The following is a 24,217-nucleotide window of genomic DNA, read 5'->3' on the forward strand; positions in this document are numbered from 1 at the left end:
CATCATGGCCTCCTAATCATCCCCATATACAGAGGTGGACAGTAACAAAGTACATTTACTTGAGTACTGTACTTAAGTACAATTTTTGAGAATCTACTGTACTTTACTTGAGTATTATTTTTTTCTGGAAACCTTTTACTTTAACATTTGAAAGACAAATATCGTACTTTTTACTCTACCACATTTCTGTCAAGGTCCTTGAGTAGAAAGTAGTAACGTCAGTCAGGGGATGATTTTGGTTGCAGGGTTTGCTTTTTGGTTGGAAATGAAAGTTGGGCTGACGTCAGAACCCGATTGATGTTGGTTTCTGACGTCAACCTGTCTGTCAAATTTTGGAGATTAACGTCAATCTGACGTTGGATTCTGACATCAACCTGATTTTCATTTTCAACGTTGGGTTTGGTCTTCTAAATGCGAATTTTGTCATTGTTTTGGAGCACACTAGCTTATAGATAACAGTAAGGCTAACATATTCATACTAAAAGCCAAAAAACTTTAATATAGGGCACTATTTGAGGGAACATCCATTTGGGTGTCCGAAACCATTGTGGACGTTATTGAGTGCAATTATTCAATCTCACATTCAACCCCACTATTGGAACTGTGTTCTAGAAATACATTTGATATTGATATGAGGGTAAGTAGGCAGGCATAGATTCAGATCCATAAGTATTACATATAACAATTCAACAATAATAAAACAGTGCATTGACATTTACTTTTTACTTTTGATACTTAAGTACTTTTTAAAAATGAGTACTTTTGTACTTTTACTTAAGTAAAAATAGGTCTTTACAACTTTTACTTGTAACGGAGTAATATTTGACAAGTAGTATCTGTACTTTCACTCAAGTAAGGAAGTTGTGTAGCCTACTTTGTCCACCTCTGCCCATATATAATGATTGGCTTCATCACTCTGTCTCCTCTCCACCCAATATCTCTCTCCACCAGTAAGCTGGTGTGTGTTGGACGTTCTGGTGCAGTAAGGCTGCCGTCGCATCATCAGGAGGATGCTGCACATTGGTGGTGGTTTAGGAGATTCCCCCTTCCATTTGTAAAGCGCTTTGAGTACCAAGAAAAGCGCTATATGTAACAAATTATGATAATGACAGCATATGGCGAATATATGTACAGACTACACTCATAGAACATACTTTTTTAGTGGTCGTAATAACTTTTTCAAAATAAGTACTTACTCTCAAGAGAGTATGCGATTTCGAACGCTGAAATGTGTGAGAGATGGCAGCCCTGCTACCAGTCATAAGAGAGTAGGCTAGGCCCTAAAAGTAGACTGTAAATCATATCTTTGCAGCTAACTTAACCTGAACCCTAACTCCTAACCCTTACCTAGTCTAATATGATTACTCAAATGAGAGTTAGTTGACATGTTGTTGCAAAGTTTCTTATAGAATGAATGTCTAAAGTGGACCATTGGAATAAAAGGTAACCTAATATAGCCTACATATAACATAATTCGATCAATGAATTAAATAGGCCTGTAGCCTAATTATGAGTTTAGGTAGCATACATTTTGTTTAACGAAATGGAAACGGTTATTTGCATGTTAAAATAACGTTTGTGAAGGTTGAGTTTACTGCGGGTGGAAGGACAACGGGTCATGTGACCCATCAGTACTAATTGACAGTCGCTCCTCTCATTGCTGTCACTGCTCGAGCACTGCGGCCGCGAGACTGGAAACCAACACGAACGAAAGAGAGAGAGAGAGAGAGAGAGAGACCCGAGATACCGAAGAGTCTCAGAAGCAAAACTTACGCTCAGACGCCGAATATCACAAGTTTCCCATCAAATAAGAGAACATAACGGTTAAATGATGAATCAGATGGAGCTTTCAGTGCCATATGATAATGGATATGAACCGGAGGACTACATGTTGCAGGAGGATGAATGGGACCGGGATTTACTGCTGGACCCAGCATGGGAAAAACAGCAACGAAAGGTAAGAGAAAGTTGGGTCCCAAAACACCACAGAATAAAAGCATTCTTTGCACTTTCCTATTATTATTATAATTATTATAATGCTTTACAGATAATAAGTTAAAAATATCACCAAACTTTTCAACTAATTCTACATTGAAGCTTTAAAACATCAAGACTTTGATGTTTTCATTTTGAGATTATTGTTGTTAATAATTGAATTAATATATTTTATATTTATTTATCATTTAAAACGGCGAGTTAACAGTTGTCTGCAAAGGAATGCCGTCCCGCTATGGGCTCTGTGGTCTGTTAGTGTCACGGAGGCCGGGGTCTGGTCGTCGGGAGCGCGCGCCAGGATGGATGCTGCGGGTAGCCTACAGATTACCGAACTAACAATAGCGACCCTGTGTGTCTGTTGCTGATACGATTGGAATGCGGACTGTCAACAGATGCTTCCAACACAGGATGACGTCCTTGGGATTAGAATGGATGCAGGGGCTAATTTTAACTCCACGACCAAAAGGCATTATAGTAGCCTAATCCGGTGTCCTTGGAGGGGAATTCTTATGTATAGGCCTATAAACAGCACCTTTTCCATTTTGTAGTCTATAATAGTGTTTTTCAGATAGCCTATATTCTGAATCGACGTAGACAGATAGGCTACTTTTTGACAGGTAGCCTATAATAGATTTCATATCATGTTTTGGCCTATAATAGCCTACATGGTGTATATGAGATTATTTTGACAGTATTGATGGTCAGGGTTATAAACACATGGGGATTCCTTATCTGGGATTTAGTTTTTTAGGGTCTCTGTGTCTTAAGCAGATGATCTTAAACCCTCTGCTTTATCTGAACAATCCACAGTTTTAATCCTTTTATTGACTATATCCACATGTGGAATTGCCTGAATTATTCATTCATTCTCTTGATGTAGCAAAGAAAAAAATGTACGTTGATTGTCATGGCTGAACACTTTCTGAATAATTTAGTCAGTTTATAAGTGTTTAATCGGTAATATTTTTTATTTTGAAGTTCCAAACATGTTTGGTGATTGAAAAATGATGAAATTCAACAAAATATCAGACAAACCCATACAGTATTTACGACAATTTTAGCGTAGCAAAAATATAACAGTGCCTCGGTAGTCTTTTTTATGTATATTGTAGCCTATAATATACAATGTAGCCCATTCAGTTAATAAATAGGAAGGAAGGAAGTCTTAATCTACATTTAAATCCTCAGTTTAACTTGGTTGGTTTAATAAAATGTGGTTGCTTGTCCAGGCATAGTTGGATGATAATAAAAATCATTTAGGCCTTAAATTGAACCTCGTTCACTTAGCAGATCTTTTCTTGTCAGATCAACTTAGATATTTATGAATTCTGAAGCTTAAATGTTAGATGGATACTGTCTAAACACTCTTTCCTATTCTTCCAGAGATCATCATTCCACAGGCATGTTACTGTGGACACACCCTACAGTTTTACAGAATGAGTGAAATTCTTTCCTCTCCGATTAGATGAAGCAGCAATGCGATAAACAAATGTGTTATATGCAACGCATTCTCACTCGTATCTCTCATCTCAGTGTGAGCTACTTCATCAGGTCTCTTATCAGAAATGGACTCTGTAGAGAGCTAAATTTACACTATTACCTCGCAGGAATGCACTCTGGAGTCCAGTAAAGCTTTCATTGGCCCAGCAATGACTGTGGAAGGACCGAGCATGCTTTCAGGGATTAAAAATACACATCTTGAGTCCAAAAAATGGCCAAAGGGTAGCAGTTGATTTGGGAGTGGGCAGCAGTTCAGCCACATTTTGTTCTATTAAAAGAAATTCTTTCCAGCATTAATTTTTGCATACTAGCATTTAAGTAGCTTTTATAGACATGACATGTCTTAGGAAAAAAAAAACATTACTGGTGTGCATCTTGAGACAAAACAATGGCAGTGATATATTTTAAGATAAGTGGCTTTCAGTTAAAACAGCTCAAACATGCACTTTAGTCTGGGACTAGGTTTAAGCCTTGTCTGTGAAACAGGGGTATAGTAGTAAAAGGCCTGAAGCAGATATTCTGAAGTCATTGTATGCTCAATAAATGATACTTATAAGGGTCTGTTGGTCCCAAAGTATTCCAAAAGCATTAACCTGAGTAGACAAAGTGTTATTCACTCTGGAATTGAGGTGCTGATGTTGATGTCCTGAATTTTAAGCGTTCAAATCCTTTAAAAGTGGTTCTGGAAAGCAGTCATAGGATGATACAGAGGATGATAGCAGCTGGCAGTTTTTAGCTATGTAGCTTATTGTACATGTAGTTAAGTGCTGGTTATTTCTGGAGGATGAACTCATCAGTACAACTCAAGTGTAGATACAGTGCAAGTGTGTGTTGGGGAATTTTACAATGCCAATGTTGTTCTGTTGTCTCGTTGATTGTTCATAATTCAAAGATTATTGATTAAATAACAGAATCTCTGCTATTGACAGTTACATTTGGTTTCCGTTTCACTCGCATATTTTTTATATGGAGTTTGAGAACTAGTTGAAGAACTACCTACCTCATCTCTTGGCATAGACGAGTAGTTTCATTAGCACTGTCCTTTGTAGTCACCCATGCAGTGAGGTTTTGACCTGAAAGTGGTGTCAAAGGCTTTTACTGTATCACAAGAATCCTGGTAAGACTTAACAGTCTTATGATCAAATCTGGTTTACTGCCACACATTTGGCTTAGTGACACTATTCACAGTGTGGTTTTGTGCAAGGATTCTGTTAAAGGTAGCATTTTAATGCATAAATGTTGAGTGTAGAATACATATGCTATGCCAAAAATTTTGAGGAGTTTCTTTGTGAATTTGGAGGATCGTATGTTAAATTGCATTGCACTTGTTTCCTAGACGTTCACGGCCTGGTGTAACTCTCACCTGAGAAAAGCTGGGACACAGATCGAGAACATAGAGGAAGACTTCAGGAATGGCCTCAAACTAATGCTGCTGCTTGAAGTCATCTCAGGTAAATTTAATTTAATTCAAGTTCATTTTGTAGCGTTTTTACATATTGTTTCGAAGCAGCTTCACAATCAGAGATGGGTGTATCAAAGTAATGAAACTGGTTAAGCAGACAGACACAATGAACATGTTAGACAATGATTACAGCATGTGACTGTAATGATTACAATATAATATTTGACAGTTTTGTATATCAACCAAAGTAGATATGCTGAACCAAATAGTGATATCCACTTTATATCTACCAACATTTTTTTTATACCAAGCTGTATTTTGTCAGGTGAGAGGTTACCCAAGCCTGACAGAGGGAAGATGCGTTTTCACAAGATAGCCAATGTTAACAAAGCCCTTGATTTCATCACCAGTAAAGGTGTGAAACTGGTCTCCATTGGAGCAGAAGGTATGCTTTATTTTTTAACTTGATTGCTGATATTTTTGTAATAAAGTTATTAGGAGATGCGGGTTATTAATTCTGAACGTCAAATACATATGTTTAATTTTTAAAATACAAAATTTTATGTAATTTTAACTTACTCAGCCCTTTATATATTTAAGCAGTGATTTTTCTGTCACATGTTTGCAGAAATTGTGGATGGGAATGTGAAAATGACTCTTGGTATGATTTGGACCATCATCCTTCGCTTCGCCATTCAGGATATATCTGTTGAAGGTAAAGAAAACAAATCACAATCATGAAATGACATGACATCTGCGCAAACAACAGCGGTAATTTAGTATGGGGAACACATATTCACTATTAACTATGACGTCTGCCTCAATAAACTCCTAATTTACTGCTTATTAATAGTTAGAAAAGTAGTTAAGTTTAGGTATTGGGTAGGATTAAGGGATGTAGAATATGCTTATGCAGAATAAGGCATTCAAATGTGCTTTATAAGTTCTAATAAACAGCCAAAATCCTAGTAATATGCATGCTAATAAGCAACTAGTTAATAGTGAGAATTGTACCCTAAACTAAAGTGTTACCACAACAGCAAAACATTATTAGGGCCCAAGCCCTGAAAGGGCGAAGGCCCTATTGTTTCCGTAAGGATTATTATTTTTTTTTCTTCATTATTTTTTTTTTTTGCCTTTTTGCCACTTTTGGGGCCCTTAACATGCTCAAAAACTCTTGAAATTTTGCACACACGTCAGAACCTGCGGCCATCAGGGCCGGGCTGAAGCTGGTACTGGGGCGTGGCAGGGGGGCTCGACAGCGCCCCCTGGAATGGGGTCCGAAAACTTGGTCCATAAATCAAACACGCTTGCATGTAATAATATGAAACTCAGTACACATATAGATCTCATCGGGCCGAACAACTTTCGTGCTCTAAGTTTTACAAAAGCCCAACAGGAAGTCGGTTATTATACGTTGTTTGGAAAACGCATACAATGGAATGTGAAATACTCCTCCTAGGGATTTCATCCGATCGCCACCAAACTCGGTGAGAATAAAGTCAAGACATTGAGGATGAATTCTTGCGAACGGATTTTTGATATCTCGAACGGTTTGGCCGTGGCGAGGAAACGAATTTATGGCGAATAATGGGACACAGGAAGTGTGTTATAACTTCTGCATACATTAACTGATCTTGATGAAACTTCAGCAGTGTGTTCGTTGTAAGAGGCCGATCACATGGATGTGACTATTGTGAGTCAAAGTTATAGCGCCACCAACTGGCAGCAGGAAGTGTGTCACTTTCAAAATGCTTTGAAGTCACCCTCTTAATTTTACCCGATTTGCTTCAAACTTTATGTGTATAATGTAAACACACGGCAGATGTAGACCTGTGAAAGGATTATTGATATCTTAGATACTGTTGCCGTGGCAACGCATCAAGTTTTAATATTCTTTTCGGATGCTTTTGAGACTCTTAACATGCTTGAAATTGGATGAAACTCGACAGACACATAACACTTATTAGCCAGTAGACATGTGAAAAGTTTCAGAAACGGGCGTGGCAGGGGGGCTCAACAGCGCCCTCTTGAACAGGGTCTGAAAACTTGGTCCATATATCAAATACGCTTGCATGAATTAATATGAAACTCGGTACACATATAGATCTCGTCGGGCCGAACAACTTTCCCTCTGTCAAGTTTCACGCCAGCCCAACAGGAAGTCAGCTATTATGGGTTGTTTGGAAAACGCTTGCTGTGGAATGTGATGTACTCCTCCTAGAGAATTCATTCAATCACCTCCAAACTCAGTCAGCATGAAGTAAAGACATTGAGGATGCTAAATTGCGGACGGATTTTTGATATCTTGAACGGTTTGGCCGTGGTGAGGAAACGAATTTATGGCGAGAAAAGAGAGACACGAAGTGTTATAACTTCTGCATACATCAACTGATCTTGATGAAACTTCAGCAGTGTGTTCGTGGTAAGAGGCCGATCAGATGGATGTGACTATTGTGAGTCAAAGTTATATAGCGCCACCAACTGGCAGCAGGAAGTGTGTCACTTTCAACATACTTTTGACAAAAGTGGGGGGGTTAGTTTTAAATACAGTAAAAAAAAAAATGTTTTTATATTGTTCTCATCAAGCCGGACAACTTTCTAATTTACATTCATTAGCTCAGAGCAAAAGGAAGTCAGATATTTTGGTCTGAATGTGGATTTTTTTGCAAAATCAGCCTATGAATTTTTAGCCACTCCTCTTAAACTATTTATTTTATTCCCACCAAACTTTTTCAACATGATGAAAATACATTAAATATGCTAAATTGTGAACGGATAATAAATATCTCAAACGGTTTTGCTATGGCGAGGGATTAAAGTAATGTCCAAAAAGGAAAAACTAAAAGCCTCAAATTTTCTAAAAATGTAATTATATACCATTTATTTCTATATAAAAGTATACAAACATCACAACTAAACATTTTATTATTTTTTTTCAATTTAAGAATGAATTTTAAGTTTAAAAACTGCCAGAATGGTTGTTTAGTCTAAACAATACATAAATAAAGTCAAACATAGTGCTATACTGCCCTCTTGTGTTCAAAATCAGGTAGGCCTATTATATCTATATAAAAATATACTAGGTATGTCACGGTGAGAATATTTTACCACCGGTTAACTGACGTGTGACACCGCTGGGGGCTTTTTAATCGCTAACTTAAAAACGAAAGTAAAATATGTTCGTCCGCACTGACATTTATATTGGTTGAGCGAGCGTTTCAAATGAATTCCTATGGAAGTAGGAATTAACTGAAAAACGTTCACTCTGTTCTGCTCGTTCCTCGCCGTGGACGCGCACCATTATGAATGCCCGTGCAGCCATGAGCATTTTAGTTTCATTTTAAAATTAGCGCCTTTCGGGGGGTGGATTGCTTGAAATTATTTTACAAAAGCACAATTTTGTGTTTTATTGCAACTGTACACAAATATAAGTTAACACTTTGCAGTTTGAATGTCGTCCTGTATAATGACGGAGTATGTTTTTATGTGTCTACTGTTCAATCGCGCCCACGCCACACACACACACACACACACACACACACACACACACACACACACACACACACACACACACACACACACACACACACACACACACACACACACACACACACACACACACACACACACGGTTTACTATCTTTGTGGGTACTCTCCATGGACTTAATGGTTTTTATACTGAACAAACTGTATATTCTATCTCCTCACACTAACCCTACCCCTAAACCCCATAAAACTTTCTGCATTTTTACATTTCCAAAAAAACTCATTCTGTATGATTTATAATCTTGTTTACCCATGGGGACCTCTATTTAGGTCCCCACTGTGACACGAGTCCCCATGAGTCTGTGTGCATTCAGGTTAAAGTCCCCACCGGGATAGAAAAACATGAACACACACACACACACACACACACACACTCCAGAATTACAATCTTGACATCGCAGCCTGTTCATTATAGCCTTAATAAAATATAATAATAAAATAGTCAACCTAACATATAAAAATTACACTGCTCTAAATAGTCAGTAGTACAATTCGTACATTCACAGTAAGCACCGCTCGCTCCACTGTGATGTTTCCAAGCAAATTTTTGCGCATGTGAAGAGGATGATTTTTTCCATCAATATTGGAACACGAGTGAAGAACAAAGCCTATAATAAAGAATAGTTTAGCATCCAAATACATCGCAAATGTTGAAACATTTTGATTCTGATGAGAGGGTTACGTGAGCCCAACACTTCTTACTTTCATTTTTACTTTTACATTAAATTTAAAGGATTTGTTGTGGAATATTTTGAGTGTATCATAAAATCTGAATAATAAAAAAAATAATAATAATAATAATAATAATAAAAAAATGAATGAATGAATGAATAAATAAATATATATATGTATGTATATATATATATATATATATATATATATATATATATATATATATATATATATGTATGTATATATATATATATATATATATATATATGTATATATATATATATATATATATGTATATATATATATATATATATATATATATATATAGCTGCGAGCAGCGATGAAGGGCCAAAGCCGGCGGCACCGCCACCCTAAAGGCACCGGGGGTTGCGGTGCCACCGGCTTGGGCCCGTAATCGCTGCTCGCAGCTATATATATATATATTTATTATTATTATTATTATCTGTCACACATTTCACAAACTCAAGAATGTTTAAATCAGTTTATGTCAATGAATAATAATTTGATTTATTACAAAAGGTGCATACAGAAGATTGCAATTCCACGTCTTTTAAAAATCTGTAAATTCCAAATTTACAATTTATGGAAAACATTGTATTAAAAAAGCATAGTATTTTTGTGCGATAGTGAATTTAATAACTGTAATTAGCAGTTTAAAAATGTAATTAGCAAAACAGATGTTAGTCATATGTGTATGATATAATGATTCCCTAAAAATCTTTCAGAAACCTCGGCCAAAGAAGGACTTCTACTTTGGTGTCAGAGGAAGACTGCCCCCTACAGGAATGTCAATGTTCAAAACTTTCATGTCAGGTGAGACACTTTTTTGCGTGCAAAAATGTTGTTAGGCCATATCAATGTTTTGTATTTTAATACAAAAAATACTGATGATCATACTGACCATCTGATTTGTTCCGTTAGATGAAAAAACAGACGCTATTAATTTCAGTTATATGTTTTTATGTTAATTCCAACTTGACCCTGATTCTCTCTCTGGTGAAGCTGGAAGGATGGATTGGCGCTGTGCGCTCTCATCCACAGGCACAGGCCTGATCTCATTGACTACGCCAAGCTCAACAAGGTCTCAAGTGTGTTCCCAGATTAACATTTGACCCTCTGGGACATTAGTCTAACAGTCCAATCACCGTAGTAAAATAACATGTCTGCCACAATATCCTGATGTTCCCTGTCAATGATGTTACTGCACAGATCTGTCTAACATGTTTTTTGGAGGATGAGTGTGCGTGATTACTTTTGTCTGTTCTTCATTCACACCTAATTTATGGCATGAATGATCAGAAATCCACTGTTTCTTTTGGTTTTGTGGCTTCAATAGCTGGAAGGATGGACTGGCCTTCTGTGCCCTTATTCACAGGCACAGACCAGAACTGGTTGACTTTCAGAACTTGAAGGTATCATACGTGGTTTATAGTATTGTTGGATGTGGTTTTTTGTAACAATATGAATTTAATAGATTAGACATGCTCAATCCTGCTGGACAACTAAATTCCTGCAGTTAAGTTCTAACTAAGGAGCTATAATGTACCTGGACAAAGCTGTATGTTAGCATTCTTATTCATACCAGTGGCAGTTGCTCTGGTTGCGTCTAGAAAAGCACTCTGTACAAAGTTGAGAGAAATGTTGATAATCTTTTAAAAAAAATGGTTTCTCCTAGTAGTATCCTAATTGCCCATTTGTGTGTGCTATAGGCCTACTGGCTTCTTTTTGTGCTTGTTAGAGTATCAAGTTGTTAGCTTAGCTACATGCTAACTCTATTAGAATCTGTGATAGTTTAGCACTTCACATGAAGAGTGCCATCTGTGTACTTTGTGTGATTCTTTAAAAGTTGCTGTCTGTCTAGAATGTTTTTCTATTTCCTTTGGATAGTTTGGGCCGTTTTGATTAGTTCAGGTGTGTTTTATGGTTGAAGTTATTAAACTGCAGAAATGTTGTAGGAGCAGGACTGAGGTTCTGAGATTGAAACATGGAGATGTTTTGTTGATAAGAGCAAATTTGTATAGTTAGTTTTTTTTTTTTTTTGCTGTAATTAGCAAGTAGCTTGTGTTAGCTTAGTTTACTTAGACATAACATACCGTTCAAAATTTTGGGGTCTGTAAGATTTATGTTTTTGAAAGAAGTTTCTTATGCTCAGCAAGGCTGCATTTGTTTGATCAAAAACAGTAATACTGTGAAATATTAATACAATTTTAAATAACTGTTAAACTGTTTTAACTGTTCTAATATATTTTAAGATGTAATCTATTCCTTTGATGGCAAAGCTGAACTTTCAGCTGCTATTACTCTAATATTCAGTGTCACATCCTTCAGAAATCATTCTAATTTGTTGATTTGGTGCTCAAGAACTATTTATTCTTATTATTGATGTTGAAAACAGTTGCTGCTTAATATTTAGTGGAAACTGTGATACATTTTCCCCCTAAGTTTCTTTGATTCACCATTGCTGAATAAGAGGATTTATTTCTTAAAAAAAAAATCTTACTGACCTCAAACTTTTGAATGGTAGTGTGCATACAACTCTTCAGTTGTTATGGTACTCAAGAGGCAATTGGATAAAGCCATTCCATAACTTTTTTCCCAGAGGCCTGTTTGGATTTACAATAATCCTGCCCAGAATAGAACTTGGGAAAGTAATACACGTACCACTAGCACTAGAGCTATAGTTCTAGTAGCATGTTAGAACAGTGATAGTTAATACAGAACAGGGTGTGAGGTAAAAGCAGGATATGGGACATTTTTGTCAGACATTTTCTAAGTCTGTGTGAATGAGTGGATGTGTACTATGGTTTTAATTAGTTGGATCGGACCACTGAAGATTAAGGATTTATTTAGCTTGTCAGGGCCAGTCAGTTCAACAGTGAGTGACTAAAAGTCCCCTCACACACACAGACATGCCTATCCCTTTCAGCTGTCACTGACGGCTCCAGGTGAGCTTGAATGGGGTAATCCAGTGTTTAGCATGGACCCCATGGTCCCAGTTTGGACACGAGCATCAGGAGAGTCCAGGACTCTCTGGATCCCCTGCAGCTGCTTTTTATTGACACAGAGAACAAAAGCTTGATCTCCAGACCCCTTGTGCAGGACAGCATTGCATTTCTCAGAAAATCTGACCCTTTCCTTTTGCACTATTTTTGCACATATATTGATGCTTTTGTTTTTGAAAGAAGTTTCATATGTTCGCCATGGCTGCATTTATTTGATCAAAAATACAGTAAAAACAGCAATATTGTGAAATATTGTTACCATTTTAAATGGTATTGTTTTCTATTTCAATATTTTTTATTATGTAATAAATTATTTCGATGGCAAAGCTGAATTTTAAGCAGTCATTACTCTGATCTTTAGTGCCAGATGATCCTTCAGAAATCAGATTCAAAAGGACAGCATTTTTTTTTAAATGTGAGTCTTTTGTAACATAAATGTTTTTACTGTCACTTTTGATAAATTAAATGCATCCAATTGCTAAATACGAGTATGAATTTTTCTTACTGACTCCAAATGTTCGAATTATAGTGTAGCTATTGTAATTTAAAGGCATTTGTATATTTAAAAGTAAACCGGTATTATAGTATTGTCAATTTTTTTGCTTAATTCCTTTTCAGATACATTTTAACTAATTTATCATTTGAAATATTTTGAATGTTTTCCCTCTCCTCTGGTGGCACTTGAATACTGACCCTCACTTTTGCATGGAAAAAGATTATGTTGACTTGATTTAGTTTTTAAGTGATGTCTTATTTCTAATGTTTTTTGGTCAAGAATTACGCCCTTTCTCTCCTTTTGTCTTTCTGTAGGATGATCCACTTGGTAATCTGAATCTGGCATTTGACATTGCTGAAAAACATCTGGACATCCCCAAAATGCTGGATGCAGAGGGTAAGCGAATATTCATCAGTACTCCATATTAGAGCTGCACGATTATTCGTTAAAAGATTGCGATATCGATTCAAACACCCACGTGATCACATTACACTACACACTGATTTCTACAGAAGCGATCAAAATAGAGCAAATCACTTTTGAAAGTAACTTGAGCTTCAAGTGGCGATTGTATCGATCACATCGTTACGCCACCTGTTGGCGACAACTGATACATTTATTTGTCATTGAATCATTCATTAAATATACGTGTTCAAAAACGCTGATTCATCCAGTAATGTGAAGTATTTATTTAATCAGTGAGTCACTGAATCATTCATTCAAACTTTTTTTTAATTTAATCAATTCAGACATTAAACATTTTAAATAGACTGCAGCAAATAAAATTTTCTCAGAACCTCTAGTAAATTACGTTATTTTGTTTAGTTGTCTGTTCAGAATCATGGGAGAATCGTGATCTCTGTTTGAAGCAAAAAAACTAAAAAAAAATAATCGTGATTCTCAATTTATCCACAATCGTGCAGCTCTACTCCAAACCATTCCAGCTCAATGTAGAGCTTTCAGCCTGTGAACATTAAAAATATCTTCAACAAAAATGTTATGCTGTCAAAAAATTGTGATATAAGACATTTGACACTACCTAAATACTATGAAACACTATGAAAATGTATGGCATCTATTCTGAATAAGGTCTATTCGTCACAGTAGGAAAAACTACCTAAAATGTATTTTGGTCGGAAACCTTGGGTGCACATTCTAAATAAGCAACAAGCATAAATTTGCCTACTTGTAACTTTAAAATATTACAAAATTTGGCTTTTGCTCTACAGTCCTAGTTAGCAGTGACAGGCCAGATGAGAGGACAGTCATGACGTATATCTCCAGTTACTATCACATGTTTGCAGAGGCTCAGAAGGTACATCTGATCCCTGAGCTTATTCTAGAAATGTTAGTTACACCTGAGTGTATGGTCCCTTTAGTCCATATAGGCCTATCCTCATTTTTAGCAGATAAACACGACTTGTGTTTCCTTGTAGTATTTAAATTTTCCTCCGTCGTACACTATTGCCACCATCACTTCATGTAGTTGTTCCTTAGCTCCTCTCCTCTCCCTGCAGACATCCTGAGCACCCCTAAGCCTGATGAGAGAGCTATTATGACATACGTGTCCTGCTTCTACCATGCGTTTGCTGGAGCTGAACAGGTATTGAGTTTTGTGTGTGCTAGGATGAGAGAATCAGCTATCTTTTCATCTATCTCGCCCTTCGTTCTCACTGTGCTTCTCTTCCTCAGGCTGAAACTGCTGCTAACAGGATCTGTAAGATCCTAGGAGTGAATCAGGAAAATGAGAAGTTGATGGAGGACTATGAAAGCCTGGCTAGTGAGGTTAGGGGACATATCTGATACACTCCACACTGCCCACAGACACACATTTCTCTCACTCCTCAATATTCCTCTTCTCTCTAGCTGTTGGAGTGGATCAGACGAACTATTCCCTGGCTGGAGAATCGTGTGGCGGAGAAGACCATGGTAGAGATGCAGCGGAAGCTGGAGGATTTCCGAGATTACCGCAGGATGCACAAACCTCCCAAAGTGCAGGAGAAGTGTCAGCTAGAGATCAGCTTCAACACCCTGCAGACTAAACTTCGCATCAGCAACCGGCCTGCATTTATGCCCTCTGAGGGCAAGATGGTGTCGGTGAGAGTTTGACCACACACACACACACACACACACACAAACACACGCACGCATGTTGGGTTTTTGTGTTTTATGGTGACTTTCCATAGACATAATGATTTTTTATACTGTACAAACATTCTATACCCTAATCCAAATCCTACCCTTACACCTAATCCTTACATAAACATTCTGCATTTTTACATTAGAAAAAACTATTTAGTATGGTTTATAAGCTCTTTTTGAGGTTTAACTATCCTTGCGGGGACACTTGGTCTCCGCAGAGTAGCAAATACCTGGACCACACACACATGCGTTTACTAGCTTTTAATATTTTATTGATTTATTTATTTTAATATGTATTTATTTATTCATTTTTTATATTACTTTGTTATTTTCTTTTTCTTTTTCAATTGTAATATGTATTTTATATTTATTTTATGTTCATGCCTGTTATATATTTTTGTATATTTAAACATTTATTTATTTTAATATTTATGACTTTATTTATTCTTTTATTTGATGTTTATGTTTGTTATTTTTCGATGTATTTTATATATATATATATATATATATATATATATATATATATATATATATATATATATATATATATATATTAGGGCTGTCAAAAGATTAATCGCGATTAATCGCATCCAAAATAAAAGTTTGTAATTAAATAATATATGTGTGTGTACTGTGTATAATTAAATTTGTATATATAAATACACACACATGCTTGTATATATTTAAGAAAAAATTGTCATTTATATATAAAAAGTTTATATTTATATATAATATAAATTATATATCAATATATACAGTATATGTATGCAAATATTTCTTAAATATACATGCATGTGTGTGTATTTATATATACAAAATAATTATACACAGTACACACACATATATTATGTAAACACAAACTTTTATTTTGGATGCGATTAATCGCGATCAATCTTTTGACAGCCCTAATATATATATGTATATATATATATATATATATTTTTTTTTTTTTTTTAAATCAAATCTAAGTAACTAGCTTTGGGGGGCATTTTTTCAAGCAAATAATACAAGCACATACACATATAAAACTGGGTGCTTGTCTATGTAGGACATCGCGAGTGCGTGGCAGGGACTGGAACAGGCAGAGAAGGGCTATGAGGAATGGTTGCTTACTGAGATCAGGAGACTGGAAAGATTGGACCATCTAGCAGAGAAATTCAGACAGAAAGCTACAAACCATGAGACTTGGGCTTCCGGTGAGTCCTGGGCATGAAGTGCTGTCATCAATGAAATATCATCATTCTGTAAACCACTTTGGATAAAAAAGTGTCCACTAAATGATGCTTGATATATGTTTTATGTGCGTTTTGCAATAGGTAAGGAGGAGATATTGAGCCGGAAGGACTACGAGTCAGCATCTTTAATGGAAGTTCGAGCTTTGCTGCGGAAACACGAGGCATTTGAGAGTGACCTTTCCGCCCACCAAGACAGAGTCGAGCAGATCGCTGCGATTGCTCAGGAACTCAAGTATGACTTTTTAGTCTTTTATCCTCTTCAAAAAATACAATTTTTGTTTTGTTGAACTGTTCATTTTAGTGTTTACTTTAATCTCTTAATCTCTACACTACCATTCATAGGTTTGGGGTCAGTATTATTTTTAAGAAATTGATACTTTGATTCAGCAAGGCTGCATTAAATTGATCAAAAGGAACAGACTTTTACATAAAAAATTATTTCATGTAAATTGTATTCTTTTGAACTTTCTATTTATCAAAGAGTCGTAACAAAAGTGATTATGCTTTTCACAAAAGTGGCACAACTGTTTTAAATATTGATAATAAAAATAAATGTTTCTTGAGCACCAAATCAGCATATGACACTGATTTCTGAAGGATCATGTGACACTGAAGACTGGAGTAATGATGCTGAAAATTCAGCTTTGCATCACAGGAATAAAGTACATTTGAAACATATTTGAAAATAGATCTGTAATGTATTTGTGATGTATTTTTGATTACTAAATGCAGACATGCTGAGCATAATAGACAAATCTTACCGATCTCAAACTTTTGAAAGGTAGTGTACAAGTACTTTGTTCTTATAACTAACCTGTCACATTCAGTTTCTCGTCACTTTACAGTGTCTGGAAAGCTTCATGTCTCTCACACTGCTTATCCATAGCTAGACACACATATAGACGCACCATGCTTTCAGCATACTTTGATGTCTGAATCACTGGCTTTCTATTTTAGCATTCATTATCTCCCTGCAGGCCTGGTTAAAATATGAGTGTGTGCATGTATTTAGTAAGTGACTGACAGCTTCTGACCTTTATGCTGTCTCAGTTAGTACAGGGTGATATTACTGATAAACTATGGAGCATACTTATAATGATTAGCATACCAACATTCATTTGGACACAAAAAGCAAACGGAAACTTTTTGAAACGTAATTAGCCAATCATAACAGGAGTCTTAGAGGTTCAGTACCAAAAACCGCTAAAATTAGAGAGAGGGTGGAATGGTCATGAAAATTGCAAGACACCTTAACTAACAAGCGGTTTTCAAGGAAAGAAAATGTTACCAAAGTAGATATTCCACATCAATCCCAAGTTAGTGATTATTACATCTGTTAACCACTAGAGGGGGACAGACCGAATAGCAAATGCATATTATGGCCTAAAGTTTCTCTCTCTCTCTATCTTATTTATCTTAAAGTGAGCTGGACTACCATGATGTTGCATCAGTCAATCAAAGGTGTCAAAGTATTTGTGACCTCTGGGACCAACTGGGCACACTCACCCAGAAACGCAGAGAGGCTTTGGAGGTATGCTATGTGTGTCCCAACCTTTTTTGTACGACAATATTTTAGATCAATCGAGATATTAAAAAAAGCAAAAAGGTTTGAATCTGTGTTTCATTTCTGCAGAGAACAGAGAAACTTTTGGAGACGGTGGAGCAGTTGTTTCTGGAATACGCAAAGAGATCTGGACCCTTTAATAACTGGATGGAAGGAGCCATGGAAGACTTACAGGATATGTTCATAGTTCATACCATTGAAGAGGTTCAGGTACACACCTACTTAAAGAAATGCTTGCACTCTTAAACAAACAGACTAGGCATTGACTTTTATATGGTGTAGTCATATATACTCTACCATTCAAAAGTTTGGGGTCAGTAAGAGTTAAAAAAAAGTCACAAATGGTCACCAAGACTGCATTTATTTTTGCAAAACACAGTAAAATCATTACAACTATAATAACTGTTTTCGATTTTAATTTATTTTAAAATGTAATTTATTCCTGTGATGGCGAAGCTGAATTTTCAGCATTACTCCAGTCTTCAGTGTCCTTTAGAAATCAGTCTAATATGCTGATTTGATGCTCAAGAAACATTTCTTATTATTATCAATATTGAAAACAGTTGTGCTGCTTAATATTTTTGTGGAAACCATGATATATTGTTTTTGCGGATTTTTTGATGAATAGAAAGTTCAAAAGGATTTATTTTGAAATATATATTTATTTCTAACAATGTGAATCTTTTGGTCACCTTTGCTCAATTTAATGCATCCTTAACGAATAAAAGTATTAATTCCTTTCACAAAAATCTTTCTTACCCCAAACTTTTATAAAACAAACATACAAACAAACAAACAAACAAAAATCCATTGTAATCCATTGTGTGAAGACTCTGATAGCTGCCCACGAGCAGTTTAAGGCCACGCTTCCTGAAGCGGATGCAGAGAGGCAGGCGATCCTTGGCATTCAGCAGGAAGTCCTGAAGATCTCCCAGAGTTATGGCATCCATGGCGATCTCACCAACCCCTACAGAACCATAACTACAGAAGAGATTGCCATCAAGTGGGACAAGGTTAAACACACACACCCCTTAGACCTTGGTTCTGTTCCATTACAAAAAATCTTACTTCTAATTCTAAGCCATTCTAATCACATTTCTGTAATCTTCAAGCCATGATCATGATGTGCGTTTGTGCATTCAGGTGAAGAAGCTGGTTCCCCAGCGTGACAGTGCACTGCAGGAGGAGTTAGCGAGACAGCATGGTAACGAAAGGCTCAGACGTCAGTTTGCTGCCCAAGCCAACCTCATTGGACCATGGATACAGACCAGGATGGAGGTGCGTGGCTTAGCTATTACTTGTGCCAATGTCCACAAATAAAACATGTTCTTTGAAATCTATCTATCTATCTATCCATCCATCCATCCATCCATCCATCCATCCATCCACCCACCCGTCCGTCCGTCTATCTACCTATCTATCGTTTGTCTGTCTGACAGGAAATTGGTCGTTGTTCTATGGCAATGGAGGGGACTCTGGAGGATCAGATGACCCAGCTGAAGCAGTATGAGCATGTGATTGTCAGCTACAAACAAAACATAGATAGATTGGAGGGAGACCACCAACTTATCCAGGAGTCACTTATCTTTGACAACAAACATACAAACTACACTATGGAGGTACTCATACACACATTTATTACGCATTCTTTTGCATAATCATAAACACATTTTTTTTACACATTAAATTTATTAAAAATTGCAGTAAAGTTACAAAGGATTTCTATTTCAAGTAAATGCTGTTCTTCTATTCATCAAAGAATCCTGAAAAAAAATGATCATGGTTTCCACAAAAATTTGCTGCATGTTTGATCAAATATATGCAGTCTTGATGAGCATAAGAGACTTTCAAAAATATTAAAGATCTTACCAACCACACATTTTTGAATGTATTGTATATAGAAATGATCTATATCTGACACATCACATTTGATTTGTCACTTAATCCTGGTTTTTACAGCAGTATTTCTCTTTCCTCTGCAGCATATTCGTGTTGGCTGGGAACTCCTTTTAACTACGATCGCTCGCACTATTAATGAAATCGAGACTCAAATTCTGACACGTGATGCAAAAGGCATCAGCCAGGAGCAGATGAATGAATTCCGATCCTCTTTCAACCACTTTGATCGGGTGCTGTACTCGGCTTTTACGTACACTAGCTAGTCTAAACACGTTTCTTGTTGAATGGATGCTGTACTAATCGTTATTAAATCATCCTAACTAAACTAAACACTTCACCTCTTAGACTGAGCATTATACAAACATCTGTAAATCTCTCTTATTTCAACTGAGACAACAATTTTATATTTGCTTTATTTTACACATTCACTTCTTCAGAGGCTTCACAAGGCAAGAGTGGTAATTATCTTTCCATTCACTTTAAGTTGTTCAATAAATGGAACAAATTAAGTTTGAAATGGGAGGTCATTTGCAGTAAAATCAGATTTCAAGATGTAATATGACGCAATTTGAGCTAAAAAAGCCTCTTATACCTTATGAAGAAATGTTGTGGCGTTTTATCTTTTTATCAATCACCTTTTACTTTTCTTTATTTCTACTAACGTCCTGCTCTCAGGAAGAGAAGGGTAAACTCAGGCCTGATGAATTTAAAGCATGTCTGATCAGTCTTGGGCATTTAGGAAATGACAAAGAGGTATTAACCAACATGACCTCTAACTCTTTACCCCAAAATGTAGTTCTTTGCATAGATTTATATATGCAGATTATATGCATTCTCTGGACGGCAGAATATAGTTCTGATGTACCTCTCTTGTGTTTGTTCTTGTGTCTGTGGTTGTGTGCTGTCTCTTTGTGTGTACATCTGTGTGTCTCTGTGTTAGGTGCTGTCTCTTTCCCTACTATACATTGCTTCATTATTCCTACCATGTCGCTGTGCCACCCATGCACCCTCGACCTTTGCCCTTTAACCTTTCCCATGCAGAAGAAGAATAGGGCGATGGATTCTGATGACTTTAGGGCCTGTCTGATCTCGATGGGTTATGATCTGGTAGGCCCTTAAATAAGGTTCATTGCTTACGAACTAATAAACAGTTTTCTTAACCAGTATTTTTGTCTTGTTTTCCAGTAAAAATGTCTAAGAAAAATACATTTATTTTATGGTTATTTAAAATTATAATATTTTTTTATTTTGCACATAATTTTAATTTGAAGATAAAATGTAAATGTAAATTTTGTGAGGTTTCCAGTAACTATTTTGCCAATGATGTTTTTGAAAAATGAGTAGGGTATAATATTATGTAATATAAAATAATGTATTTAATAATATAAAATATATTCCATTGTTATTTTATACAGTTTTGCTTGTCAAATGCATTTATTTTGTTTCTTAAGGATTTTTAAGATTTACGGATTATATATTTGATTGTAAATATTTTTCAATATTTGTATTTACATTAAATATATATATATATATAAAATAAAAAATAGTTTTATTATTGAAAAATTATATATATATATATATATATATATATATATATATATATATATATATATATATATATATATATATATATATATATGCCTGATTAGTTTAAAGCATGTCTGATCAGTCTTGGGCATATGGTGTGTGAGTGAAATTCAACAGACTACAGTGTTTTTGACTGCTAGAATTATATGTATGTGTGTTTTTCAGGGTGAGGTGGAGTTTGCTCGGATCATGATGCTGGTTGATCCAAACACTTCAGGCATTGTGTCGTTCCAGTCCTTCATTGACTTCATGACCAGAGAGACAGCAGATACAGACACAGCTGAACAGGTCATCGCTTCCTTCAGGATCCTTGCTGCAGACAAGGTGTGTGTGTGTGTATGTGGGTTATATTGTTTACTTGAGTTTCTCAGAACAGTCTTTTGTAGCTCACATATTCTTTCCAGATGCATTATCTATTGTTTATTGTGTCTTGTACAGCCGTATATTCTGGCAGATGAGTTGAGGAGAGAACTCCCTCCAGACCAGGCCGAGTACTGCATCAGCAGGATGCCCCCATACTCTGGCCCCGGGGCCCTGCCCGGAGCCCTGGACTACACTGCCTTCTCCACTGCCCTCTACGGAGAGAGTGACCTTTAACTCCATCGACACCTCTGACCTTTACAATCCCATCTCACTTGTTAACCAAGTAAATTATTTACCCATCAGATCCACAGCCCCATGAAATGAAAACATGCCAAATAAACAAAATGAACCCAATTTAAATTTTTAATGTCAGTTGATGTATTTTGCTTGACCGTTTATATGAAATGTTTAATAAGCCAATGCAATGGAATGCAGTCTGGAAATGAAAAGAAATTAAAGGGATAGTTCACTTTGAAAATAAATTTTGGGATGTTTTAGCTTACCTCAAGGGCATCCAAGATGTAGGTGTCTTTTTTTCCGCAGTAGTTTCAATTAGGATATTTTTAGGTCAAACCGTTCTTGTCTGTCAGTCATTTCATGCAGGTCTGCGGTCACTGTCTCAAAGAGCATGCACAGAGTCCAAATTAAACAATTCCCCATCGTCCAAATTAAACAATTCCCCATCGTCCAAATTAAACAATTCCCCATCGTAAGTACACATTGATGGCCGCGTCCAAATGATCTGAGGGCGCGGGCGGGTATAGATATATACATAGATGTCGCCTTGGCTACTGCAGTTCATTGGAACGAAACCGTAGTCAAGCGACATCTATGTATATATCTATACCCGCCCGCGCCCTCAGATCATTTGGACGCGGCTGTTTTCAAGAGATAACAACGATATAAATACTGTTCGTTTTCTCACACAAACCGCTCGTTTCGTGTCTTAGGCCATCGATGTGTACACGATGGGGAATTGTTTCATTTGGACGATGGGGAATTGTTTTAATTTGGACTCTGTGCTTGTGTTTTGAGACAGTGACCATCGACCTGCATTATATGACTGACAGACAAGAACGGTTTGACCTAAAAATATCAAAATTGAAACTACTGCGGAAACTAAGACACCTTCATCTTGGATGCCCTTGAGGTAAGCTAAAACATATCAAAAATTAATTTCAAAGTGAACTATCCCTTTAAGGAAGCTAAAAGAAAGCAATTGAGAGGTTATTTATTTGTGACAAAACCCCAAAAGATTTTGTGAATTTTAGAATCACTTTGTTCTGAATCCTATAATTTGTTTAATCTAAGGCCTGGAAAATGATTTCACTCTCCTTTATGTGGGCTATTAAGATACAGAGAACATTCACATGCATGTCACTTATATTACAGCAAAAACAGTATAGATACACTGAAATCAAATAAGATTAATGTTGAGTTTAAATACATTTTACAATCTGTTTTGTGTGGTAGTGTTAAATATATACAGTATGAAAGATTTTGCACATTTGAATTATTGAATGAATGAAACAGCTTTCTCAATTTTCTCTATATGCCTGGTTCAAAAAAGCAACATGGATAGTGTGGCTCAACTCAATTCTTCCACAATATAATTATCACTTGAAACTTTTCTCTAACAGTGCCTGATTTCATATACGGTGTGGTAATAGTTTATGTAAAGTAAGAGGAGGTGACCTTTGTCATTCTCAGTAGTGAGTCAGATAAGAGCATAAGCTACTGATTTGGTTTTACATACAATTTTGAATATTGTGGATGCACAAGCATTGTTATCAGTTTGGTGATTGCAGAAAGTGTAAAAGTGTCAGTTTACTATAGGGCTTGTCAAATAAGGGTAGCAAAACCAGAAATTACGATAATATACTGAACTTACAGGAAAAAAAAGTACAGTGTGTGAACCTTTAGGAACAATAAACACAGTGCTTAACACAAACAATTGTTTTCTGAATCCCTCTGCTTTTTCCTGCAACTATAATTAGGAAAAGTAATCTGGGATTGATTGTCATTTTCAAAATGTTGGGAGATTAAACGGTTTTACTTTATTGCCATGATTCATGAATGCACCAAATTCCTAAAGGTCACACTAGTTCAGTGTACAGTGACGGTGTACTTGATTGATTTGTGGTCAGTTTGTTAACCTGTCAAAATCAGTTTTAACCAAGTGATTTGTGAATGTTTGGTGTTGAATTATATGATCAAGAAAGCCAAATATGTGTGTTTTACAGTGACATAAATGAAATAAAGCTTACTTATGAAAAGATCAAGTCTCTGTTATTTTTGTTACATACTGAATGTTTTGAATAAAGCATAATTATTTAATATAGGCATACAATACGTAAATATTTATAATATGTTGCATAATTTAGTATGTTTTTACTTATATATTTAGACAAATATTTATATAAAATATATATTATATATACATTAATATTTATAGATAATTCACATTAATTACAGTACATGTTTTTCTATATGCTTTTACTTTCCTCTTTTCTTTATTTCTTGCTTGGTAGCTTTCTCCATTGTAAATACCAAATATGGAGAAGCCCTTTCTTTCCCACTTTAATTTTATCAGATCTCAGCAGCATTATCTCATGATGGGTGGTATCGTGGTCTCCCTGTCCTGGGATGAGTTCGGCACCTGCGTCTGGGTGAGTGGAGTTCAGTCTTCTGGTTCTTACACACAGATCCCTGACCTAAAGTCCAGCTACATAGTCCCCGATCATGGATATTGGAGAGGCGGAAGATGAAATCCAGTTTCTGCGAACAGTA

General features: G+C 36.1%; 2 protein-coding genes across 7 annotated transcripts in view; both read left to right on the forward strand.

Annotated features, from left to right (window-relative positions):
• The first annotated feature begins 1,662 nt into the window (after nt 1-1,662).
• actn2b (actinin, alpha 2b) lies at nt 1,663-23,699 on the forward strand. Of its 6 annotated transcripts, XR_014028854.1 has the most exons (22): nt 1,666-1,957; nt 4,832-4,946; nt 5,223-5,342; nt 5,526-5,612; nt 9,865-9,952; nt 10,142-10,220; nt 12,952-13,033; nt 14,155-14,240; nt 14,330-14,422; nt 14,504-14,734; nt 15,828-15,975; nt 16,096-16,246; nt 17,437-17,545; nt 17,648-17,788; nt 18,409-18,591; nt 18,722-18,856; nt 19,018-19,197; nt 19,561-19,707; nt 20,519-20,584; nt 21,230-21,388; nt 21,503-21,812; nt 22,612-23,699. XR_014028854.1 is itself a non-coding variant. In XM_081347550.1 (21 exons), exons 1-21 carry the CDS (start codon nt 1,829-1,831, stop codon nt 21,659-21,661), a joined length of 2,688 nt encoding a protein of 895 aa, XP_081203676.1. In that variant the 5' UTR covers nt 1,663-1,828; the 3' UTR covers nt 21,662-21,872. The 6 variants fall into 6 exon arrangements, 5 of the variants coding, with proteins under 5 accessions (XP_081203676.1, XP_081203675.1, XP_081203679.1 ...); XM_081347550.1 differs by lacking the exon at nt 22,612-23,699 and having other exon boundaries at nt 1,663-1,957; nt 21,503-21,872; XM_081347549.1 differs by lacking the exon at nt 22,612-23,699 and having other exon boundaries at nt 21,230-21,771.
• A 366-nt stretch (nt 23,700-24,065) lies between these two features.
• Nucleotides 24,066-24,217, forward strand: part of ryr2b (ryanodine receptor 2b (cardiac)) — a 61,066-nt gene continuing 60,914 nt past the window's right edge. Inside the window, exon 1 of the mRNA XM_081347823.1 lies at nt 24,066-24,214. Coding sequence (XP_081203949.1) covers nt 24,170-24,214 — 45 coding nt within the window. The 5' untranslated portion in view covers nt 24,066-24,169. The remainder of the gene's footprint in view (nt 24,215-24,217) is intronic.

This window comes from Scardinius erythrophthalmus (assembly GCF_964197995.2).
Source record: "Scardinius erythrophthalmus genome assembly, chromosome: 19".
NCBI lineage: Eukaryota > Metazoa > Chordata > Actinopteri > Cypriniformes > Leuciscidae > Scardinius > Scardinius erythrophthalmus.

Coding starts and splice junctions, on each gene's coding strand:
- actn2b (XM_081347549.1), top strand. CDS start 1,829: ATGATGAATCAGATGGAGCTTTCAGTGCCATATGATAATGGATATGAA. Junction 13,034..14,154: donor CAAAATGCTGGATGCAGAGG/GTAAGCGAATAT, acceptor CTCTCCCTGCAG/ACATCCTGAGCACCCCTAAG. Junction 16,247..17,436: donor GCGATTGCTCAGGAACTCAA/GTATGACTTTTT, acceptor TTTATCTTAAAG/TGAGCTGGACTACCATGATG.